Below are 10601 nucleotides of genomic sequence, written 5' to 3'. Positions count from 1 at the left end.
GAGAATCAGATGTGAGGGGGATGTTGAAGGACATTAAAGGACACATATTGGTTGAGATTTATGTAGTAGTACCTAACAAGAGATACGCACTACCACAGGAATCATATCAAGAATTAGTTCAAGATGTTCGAGAGTAGTGCTCTTAATGAAGGTGGTGAAACTGATATTGAAGGGTACTACATCTCGGTGTTTGATGTGGATGAAGTTGGCATAGTCGAGCATGATAGTGGTGATTATATACCTGAAAATGTGGATGAGGCATGGTCACAATTTGAGGTAACAGTTAAGTATGATGCTGGAATTGGTAATATACAATAGGAGCAAGCTGAAGAAAAGTTGAAATTTGGTGATGAACAATTTATGCAGGTTGATGAACATAGTAATGATAGAATGGACAAACCAGCGGAAGGTTTTGTCAAGAATGACTATGAAGTTGATGATGAACAACGAGCTACTAATGAAGAACCGATTAATCTTGATTTCAATTTTGGTTTTGGCTTGTACAAGGGGCAAGAAGTTAGAGATTGACACTGATTATGTGGATTCAATTGAGTTACAGAGTTTGGATAGCGAAAAGGATGAAGGAACAACATCTAGGAAGAGGTGACGAACTGGAACATTCAACCCCGAGACTTACATGGAAGAACCAGTTTTCAAAAAAGGTAAGCACAATAACCCCGACTTTTACAATATTTTTGATAGTGTCTCCACACTTTCTCATACGTTGTGTAATACCCCCCCCCCCCCTCCACAAGTGGATTACGTTGTTGAATGCCCCTTGAACTTGAATATATTTTATGGAATATCCTCCTAAACTCCTCAATTGTGTGGTGATAGCTTTGGTGTTTGAGATAAAAAAACCATTTTGAAAGCGGTATTAAGGATGAGTGGTATAGGTTGCGGGCAGTATATGAGGATTAATTTTATCCATGGCTGCTGTATCCAAGTATGGAGAAAAGTTTAGCCAGTTTATTGTGAAGACATATAGTGCTGATCACATTTGTGCAATAGTGTACCCGAAAAAGAGGCTAACTTCAAGCTACTTAGCCTCTAGATTTCCACTATAAGGGGTAGTATGGTTGACCACTATAAAATTTTGTGAGATTATTGCGAGCATTTGAAGTACACAAATGTTGGGATAACTACGCAGTTGGAGGGTCGAGGTGGAGAGTTTCAAAGATTATATATTTGCCTAGAAGCACTGAAGGAGAGTTTAAGAAGTGGATGCCGAAAGCTGATTGGGTTGGAAGACCCCTTTTTTGAAAACTGAGCATGGATATTAGTTGTTGACTATAGTTAGTGTAGATGGTAATAATGGGATGTACCCTAGAGCATATGTTAATTGTGCAGAGCATCATTTGTATGTTTGTCATCCGTACAATATCTTTAGTATACAATATAAGGGCTTGGCTTTGAAGAATATACTTAGAGCTGCAACAAGAGACTGCTTGGGTGACAGAAATAAATAAAATGTTAAATATTGTTCTGAATGTCTACGGATGGGTGTAGTTGAAGCTGCCTAAGCATTGGAGTAAATCGCATTTCAAAGAGTGAAATAAATGTGATGTGCTTTTGATGTAGGATGAATTAAAAAATAGAAAGAAGAAGCAAGAAAGAGGGGAGAGCCGGAGAGAATGGGGGGAGAAACCGGAGAAGAAGCAGAAATTCACGGGGGAAAGGAGGAGGGAGAGGAAGGAGAAGCCATAGGCAACAAACCACCAAAATATTTTTCAATTCATCAAAATTAATGAAATTACATCGCAATTAGGTTTAAATAGTAAAGACTAAAACTCTAAGTAGAATGGACTTGGGCTAACATAAGCTCAATTACATAAATAAAATCTAAAACATAAATAAAGTCCAACTAAAAATAAATAAAAAGTAGATGTCCTCATCAACTCTCCTGGGATGGGAGAAAAACTCGACCCTATCGAGTTGATAGATAGTATAGGCTGCAATAATCTGATACTCCAAATGCGTCAAGTCAAGCCACGGGGGACGATCTTTCTGATGAACCAAGTAACGAAATTTCACGATTGATAGTGCTGAAAATTGTAGCGTATTCCCAAAAATATGATCTGACCAAGGGGGTAATCTTTCCTTCTAACCAAGTACTGATACTGGACTCCAAATAACTAATACTCATGCACCTCATCTTCAAGATTTTCACATGATTGTATATAATGAGGAGTATAAGAAGCACGTCGATCTACCCAACAAACAAGGAGGTACTGAATCTTGCCATCATTGGTCAATACCACACGTTCATCTAAAATAACATCAATTTTATCTTTGTGTGCTGTGATAGATGGTATTGAAGTAAAAATATCAACATAGTCAAGTTGGGGGTCCATAAAGCTAAGTAGAAATAGATCATCAAAGGAAGTAACACGGTGTTTGTAAGTAATGAAGTGCTAAATATTTAAAGTAGGGTGGTAGCCAAAATGTGATGAAAAGGCAATGACATGTGCATTTGAACCAACATGCTTTAAAACTTTAAAAGTATCCAGCTTGTAATATAACATGATTTCCAATATTAAATTCAAAATATCGTTTGTGCAAATTAGCTTGAAGTTTATATAATACATTGCTTGTGTCAAGTTGCTTATTGATCTCAATATACAAGTCATGAAAATGATGCACAAATGCTTCAGTTGACATCGACACACTAGTATGTGGGGATATGGGAATAAGGTCTAACGGCCGCCTAAACTTATAACTATGAACAGCTTTAAATGGATTCAAATCTAGAGACCGATTTACAAAATTGTTATACGCAATTTGAACAGTTGGGGTAATCAAGTCCCAATTCCCAAGATTTTTCTGAACTAGAGACTTGAATAAATTGCCAGGACTTTGATTAATGACTTCATTTTGACCATCAGCCTGGGATTGGTTTTTTGAAGATGATGCCTCAGTAATTTTGAAACTGGGGGTTGGATTGCTGGGAAAGAATACAATCTAACTCGGGCACATTTTCTATCTCCAAACTAGATGCATATTAGCTTCATCTCTAAACTGGGTCTTTCTCAACTGTGTTGTTTGAATGGAGAATCTTTGTTTTTTTTTCTTCTTGTTTTTTGTGTTTTCTTGTTGGGATTTATGGAAACGAATTGGGTAATATAAACTCTTGTTTGTTGGAAACTGAATGTGTTGGTATTTGAAGAATCTGGACTGCTGCTAGATAAAGGTGACGGCGCTGGTGGCGGGTGGTGGATGACCGACGATAATAGTAGGTGGTGGCTTTTGGCTATAGGAGTCGGCAGTTGAGGGATGGCCGACGGTATCAACTGAATTGATGGAGGTGGTGGCGGTGGCTTATGGATTGATATACGAGGGGAGGTCCTAAAAGGGACTTAACAGGAGGAAGTGGAGCTAATGAAACCGAAGGATGATTGTCATTACGCTTTCTATATGAAGAAGACGACCTTGGGCTATAACGATCTTTACACTTGTTTTTCCAAATGGAAGGAACACTAGACTGGGAAGGCTCTATGATAGACTTATGATGAGATGACGCTAATGAGATGGGTGAACGATGGTGATCACACTTTTTATATGCAGTACTAATAAGTAACTCGTAGTCCTGAGTTGAAGAGTAAGCTTGATCAAGAGTAGTGATGCCTCGAAAGAAAAGCTCACGCCTAAGTTCATCTCATAGACCTTGTATAAACCTACTTAAAGTCAGGGCCTCATCCTCAACGATATGACATTTCACTCGAAATTCCTCAAATTGAGCAATGTATTCAATTACTAGCCGATTATCTTGTGTAAGGGTGTTCCATTGGGTAAAAATTTCATGATCTAAGTAACCATCGAAAGTAGGAGTATCTAAGTCAATGTCTTTAAAGAAACGCTACTTACGACGAGGAAGAGAATGAGTATCATAATGGCCATGGTCTTGTTCTCGCTCACGAACTTGATCTCTATTCCTACGATTGCGTCGAAAATATTTTTGATCACTTTGTCCACGATGATATTGTCTATTATAAGACGCTTCAGAATTAGTGTCAGTTAGAGGGGTTCGCTTAAAATTGCTCAACTTAGCAGCTAGGTTTTTTCTCTCCTCACGAATAGCAGTTATATCTGATTGGACAATCGATAGGCTAGTGGCAAGTTGCACTAATTGTCTAGTGAGCGCATCAAATGGGGATGGATCCATGGTCAATGTATTGGAAATAGAGATGACAAGACGACCACTATTCAACTACATGCAATATAATACCAGCTAAATGACGTGCAATGATGAGATCAATGAACAATAAATGTAAGCAATGAAAAATAACATCTTGAACCATTTTTTTTAATAAAAAAAATCTTAAATTTTGGGGATTAAATAAATCCAAAGCAAACTAATGCTACTGGTACATGTAAAATAACAAAGCAAGGGTCAACACAGTAGTCGAATTCTCCAACCACGTTGATAAGTGGGGAACAATAAAAAGTCAATTCGTTCAATAAATCCTATCAAGTGGGGTTTAAGGCTAAAATTATAAAGGTAACAGCAACACAAAGAGTTTAATTGATGCAATTTTAAAATAAAGCAGTAGTGTCAACTAAAAATAGATAGGAGCAGTGACTCCCTAAGTTCAGTTGGTCTGAGTTGCCACGAAGAATTGTGGCTAGGATGGAGGCGTGCAACAAATGTAGTGGAGAGGTTGATCCAGAATAATGAAGGCCATTTATAGAAACACCACGCTTTCGAGGGCTGAATATGCTAATCACTTGGGAAACCAGATATTCCAAAAACGCCAACAATGCAAATCAAACTTATAGGTAGTTGACCTAATTGTGACGATACGTTCATGTCAGTTGTGACAGTTCATAGGTATACCTTGCAGCCATGTTATTGTGACGTTTCAGGAGTCATCTAGTCCATTACAGATTGTGTTAACAAAGCTTCTAAGAAAGAAGTGTACATTTAGATATATACTCCAACAATATCCCCGATGACATGTCTAGATACATGGCTAAATCCTGGACTAAATCATTGACACCTCTGATACACACGACGAAGTTTGGGATACCAAAGAAGAAGTGAAGAAATGAGGCAAACAAAATACCGACACCAGCCAACACCGTGGCATCTATTGCTGAAGGTTCATCAAGGAAAAGAATGGTGATAAGATGTTCCCTTTCTGGTGCTGTTGAGCACAACAAAAGAAGGTGTAAAGGCCAGGAACCATCTGTTGCAAATTGAAAATAAATGATTCTCGAATAGCCATGTATTTTATATTTATCATTTTGTAGGATTATGAACTACGTTTGACTTTGATTTTATAATTTGAACCTTTAGAGTGAGAAAGCTTCATTTTTTAAGGGAAATTTTGTGCAAACTTAATGAGTAATAAGGTTGAAATGTGAAAGGTTTACTCCATACAAGGTTGTATTGCACAGTGTTTTACATTTTTAGGGTGCTTTTATGCAACCTTCCCCATTTAGGAGGATTTTTTGCTCCAAATTTTGAACAAGAAATGCATACTGCCAATACCCACGACCAACATAAAAAAGAAAGGAAATTGGAACATTTCATTGAACACTATTCATTCCAGAACTTCTACAGGATGTCACAACATTTGCCAACATCCATTCATTACACATATGAACAAGGTAAAGCAACGTAAAACAAAGAATTCAAATGAAAACTTTAAGAACACAAATCTGGAAACTACCAGAGAATGAAAGATAAACTCAAGCTATTTTATTAATTCAAAAATTGCCTAAAAAAGAAAAATTATCCCTTTATTTATAAGGGTTCACACAAAAATCTAGTTTAAAAGCATTAAAATTGAAAAGAATTCGAAATTAAATAAATGACAAAAACAACACTAAAACTTAAAAGGCAGTTTTCGAGTCCTAAGCAAACTCGGATGGCTAAAATCTACCATACATCACAACAAAGTAGTGAGTTCAGTGTGGCTCATCACTTTATTTCCAAAAAGGTTTTATGGGCACAAAACGAAGCTAGAACGCAAAATCTACAATTTAATGTTTTTCCCTTTTTCGTCTAACTGTTACTCAATCTACTCTGCCTTCTGTTTTACATCACAAGGGTACTGAAACTCTATTTTCCACCAAAAATCCACATTATAACACACCCACACAAAAACCCAAAAACCCAGGACTTAAATTCAAAAACATTGTTCTGCCTCTGCAATTTGAGAACCTGTTTTTCGTACGCATTTCTAGATTTTAATAGCCCAGGCATGATCTCAATAGATTTATGATACATAGGTGGGTCACACCACGAGAAATTCCCACAACTTCCATTTTGCTGTAGAAAAAATAAATTTAGAGATACATAGTATTGACTAAAAAATTGAAATGGAATTTAAGTTTCCATTACCAAGCTTTGTGTACATGTCAAGAACCTTTTTTCCGAGTTGGCTTGCGTCCACGAAGTCTTCTGCTGAATCTCTATTCCGGACCTGCATAGACGAGACTCCATTGAGTGGATTAAATGTTTTTACATGCTTTATATATATAACACCCCTGCTCCAGGCAAACAGGCCTTATTAAAGAAGGGTTAAGAAGAAAAAGCGATTTGGCCCATTTTAGCTTTTCCATTTTGGCCCTCTTTATTTGGAATTGAAGGAAGAATTAATGGGAATGGACAGTAGAGGGTGAATTGCACGCCAAGTTTTATACAAGGAGATTTTTCCACAAACTTGATTATGTGCTAATAAGAAATAGAGAAATTTTTTATTTTTTATTATTATTATTATTATTATATATATTTTGCCCCCTTTAAGGTTCAAACAAAGAAGATGAAAAGTTAAAAGTTAACTCATTCTAGAATAAATAAATTATTTTCGACTCTAAAAAAAATTAAAAAAATAATATACTCATTTATCCCAATTTGGTGGTAGATTAAAATTAGATTTTTTGCAAGTTCTGATTAAAATTGATAAAATATGTAGCTGAAAAATTGCAAGTCCCATAAATATATAATTAAAATTAATTATTAATTTTGACTTAAATTAAAATTAAAATTTTAATACATACCAAATAGGGGTTTAGCCTCAGTTTGGTTTGGATTAAAATTCAATTAAATTTTTAAATTAAGATCAATAATTAATTTTAATATATATTTAATGGGACATAACTTTTCATTCACATATTTCATCAAATTTTATTGAAAATTCAATTTTAATGTTCACCAAAATGAATTACACGTAAATGAACATGCACATAAAATGGTTATCTTGCATGAGTTAATATGGATACTTATTCCAAAAGCGGAAAAAATAAAGCTCCCATTTGGTGCACATTATTTGGAAAAATATACATTTTTTTCTATCAAATCAACCTAAAATATTTGATTTCAACACGACTCATGATGTGATGTTTAAAATACATTTTTATTAGAAAAATGTGGAACGAACGACTCCAAAATAAAAAAACTCACTTCGAAATAAAAGAAGCCATATTCTGAATCAAATCCTTTGCTTTCTCAGAATAAGGATCATTTACATGAAATTCATGATCTTCTCCATCAACCACCGCCAGCTGCATTTCACCGTTCCATCCACTTTTCTTCATAGTCTCAACGTAAAGAATCCCTCTGGGCGTAAATGCATCCTTCACTGCTAAACAAACCAGCAGCCTTGAACACGCCAGCCCGGATAAGCACGGGGCGTCCTCTGCAAATGGATTGATCATCGGATTGTCAATCCCACCAGCGGCTGATGGATAAACACACATCCAAACTTTATATGCAAAACCTTTCAAATCGTTTTTCGATTGCGACCCAACTGGTTTAGATCCCCAGAAATAAGGACAAGATAGAAATAAACCCAGTATTTTCACATCCCCAGGCAAAGGTTCCACCCCAGTTCGGAGAACAATATTGTGCGCTATATTGGCACCTGCACTATCCCCGCCGATATACAATTTACCAAAATCGCCATGTTTAGTAACCCATGGGTCCTTTTCGATGTTAGCATTTGCAATAGCGTGAGACGCCACCCATTGAATGGCTGTCCATGAATCTTCATAGGCTATAGGTAGAAGGTGTTCAGGGGCGAGCCTGTATTCGACAGAAATGATTAAAGCTTTTGCTTCAGCGGCTAAAATGTTCATGTAACGGTGGAAGTTCAGACAGTAGGGAGAATCGACAATAAATCCACCGCCGTGGTAGTATACTAAAACAGGGAGTTTTTGGGTGGGGTCTACTAGCTTTGGGAGGAATAGTCTGGCTTTAACCTCCGGTGAAAGAACTATAATGTCTTTGGAGGCTACGCCGGTGGTTGAGTCTTCCGGCGACGGCGGGACATTAGGTGTGCCCATGAGCCTCTCGACAGTTCCATCTGTGTAGACTATAAGAACAGGAGAGAGGTCGAAGAGCACTTCTCTGGTGGTGTTGGAAGCCATGGAAGTATTCTTGATACTGTGCTTATCAGTTGTAGATGAGAAAATAGCATAATCTCCAACCCATATATAAACCCCCGAAGGCAATGTGGTAGAAGGTCAATGTCCAAATAATTGCAAAATAATTTGGATCTTAATCGCATAATCTCGAACCCAGAAGCTACAGAACCCACGTGCGATCACACATCACCCAGCTAGCAATGTAAAATACAAGCAAGGACTCCAATATGTTAATACACCATACTTCCAGTATCTTATATAAGGAAACAGTTTGAAAAGATAATATAAAAATTGTTTGAAGGGAATTGACACGAGTTGTTGATTGACTTCTTTCCATTAGAGAAGGAATAAAATATAGATTTTTTATTTAATTATGATAGACACAATGAAGAAAGATTTTGATTAGATATTTTTGGACTACACGGAACATGAATTGAAATGGGGTATGGATTTTCGCTCCGTTTACACGAGTTAATCATCATGGTTAAACAATATATATTGATGTGATTTTTTTGAGACATTATGCCTTCATTTGAAACCCATTTTGAGATGAAAAATGAATTTTTGAATAGTATATTAATGAGAAATATGTGGTTAAAAAATAATGAAAAATTTGGAATTTGCGTGTAATATTATTTTATTAAAAAATATGTGGTGGAAATGATGTTAAAACACTATAGAAGAATTCATTTTTTCTAAAGAATGGGGATCAAACAAGGGCTATAATTGTAACATTTTTTCAGGTCTTGCATTCTTGACGGAGTGGTGGAAACGCCAAACATTACTGGGTAACTAGAAGGGTGTTGAATCACCACCTTTCAGACAGGTTTTCTAATTCTTCTAAGAGCTTTGCACAGAGATTTCCAGCTGAATTATTCTATGGATACATAATATTGCACATAAATGGACACCCTTATGTGCACACCCCCCCTCCAATAGAGGGCCGCCGGGTGTCCAAAATGGACACCCTTATGTGCCCTCTAATGTACGCATAGAATAACCCTTTCCAGCTCTAGTTACTAGATTCTTTTTCTTTACATGGTAGTCAAGAAATTTTCAACATATATATATATATTTTTTATTATTATTATTATTATTATTATTAATTTTTTTTCTTTGCACGGATCTATTATGTTTGCGTAATGTTATATCTAATTTTTAATTATTACGCTGCTATTTATTGTGATTAACTATGTTCTTGCAGTGAAATGTACCTTGTACAACCTAAACTAAGCACTTGTCCAAGTTCCATTTTTTCTCATTTTTAACTACACATTCTCCAATAAAATAATATTACTTGTAAATTAAAATATTTCCTTATCTTTTTATCCACACATTCTCCATCAATCTACTATTCAAAAATATATTCTTTCACAAAAATGGAGCTCAAACATGAGCTAAATTTGAAATTTAATACAATTGGACGTCGTAGACATCTCACATGCCTATTAATTTTAATTATAATGTCTATAGTTTTGTTTAGTTTAGAATAAATTATATAACGTAATTATCCTGTTATGTACAATGTCGTTTGTGAATTGAACCTAGACATCGAGTTGGATGATTTCCCTTTCCTTCTTCTAAATAAAAAAATGTCTTAGTATAAACTAATTTAAAAGAAAAAATATTATAATTCCTATTGGGTTGTGATGCCATTAACTTGGCCCAGTCTAGTATGGATAATGATGAAACCGTATGACCCAATAGATACTACCTATCATTGCCCAATAAAGCAATGTGAAATAGGCCGAAACCCAACCCCAAATAAGGAGGACATGTGTGCTGCTCTGGACCGTTTGATCACCCACTCAAAATCTATGGTGATGACTCGTTTATATAAATATGATCTGAGTGGTTACCCTACTTGACCTTTCATCTGGTTTTTGAGAAACTTCTGGTTTTCTCTCTTGACTTAGTGTCTCTTCTCTTTCGCCTTCTTCATGAACCTTTGTGCAACCCTAAAACTTTGGGTTTTTTTTTTTTTGTTAGATTTGTGTATGTAGAGTCTGTGTGATTCTTTGTCTTGAGTTTGAGAAGGTGTTACAGATTTATTGGGTAGATTTGGGGCCATAAAAGCAGCTGCCTCTGTTCGTCCATTTTTGGGGTTAGGATTTGTGGATCTTTCGTATTGTAAAGATGGATACAATGTTATTCTGAGCCCATATAATCGATCCTAAGTGTCATGTTCAATTAGTTGATATTTTTCTTGTTTTTAGAATATCTTTTGAGTT

At 35.9% G+C, this 10601-nt stretch overlaps 1 protein-coding gene across 1 annotated transcript; it reads right to left on the bottom strand.

Moving 5' to 3' along the window:
• Positions 1 to 5683: 5683 nt before the first annotated feature.
• LOC111373573 (2-hydroxyisoflavanone dehydratase-like) lies at positions 5684 to 8560 on the bottom strand. The gene is made up of 3 exons (XM_022996124.1): positions 7409 to 8560; positions 6347 to 6428; positions 5684 to 6274 (listed from the first exon to the last, which is right to left on the bottom strand). Exons 1-3 carry the CDS (start codon positions 8371 to 8373, stop codon positions 6065 to 6067), a joined length of 1257 nt encoding a protein of 418 aa, XP_022851892.1. The 5' UTR covers positions 8374 to 8560; the 3' UTR covers positions 5684 to 6064.
• Positions 8561 to 10601: the final 2041 nt, after the last annotated feature.

Source organism: Olea europaea, unplaced genomic scaffold (assembly GCF_002742605.1).
Source record: "Olea europaea var. sylvestris unplaced genomic scaffold, O_europaea_v1 scaffold1144, whole genome shotgun sequence".
NCBI classification, from domain to species: domain Eukaryota; kingdom Viridiplantae; phylum Streptophyta; class Magnoliopsida; order Lamiales; family Oleaceae; genus Olea; species Olea europaea.
The sequence above is the reverse complement of the archived record's forward strand: the minus strand, read 5'-3'. Positions and strand labels throughout refer to the sequence as shown.

Excerpts from the sequence above, each read along its gene's own strand:
- LOC111373573 (XM_022996124.1), bottom strand. The coding sequence starts at position 8,373 with ATGGCTTCCAACACCACCAGAGAAGTGCTCTTCGACCTCTCTCCTGTT. Across the intron at positions 6,429-7,408 it reads ATGGCTTCTTTTATTTCGAA|GTCCGGAATAGAGATTCAGC; the intron begins GTGAGTTTTTTT and ends TCGTCTATGCAG. Across the intron at positions 6,275-6,346 it reads TGACATGTACACAAAGCTTG|CAAAATGGAAGTTGTGGGAA; the intron begins GTAATGGAAACT and ends TTTTTTCTACAG.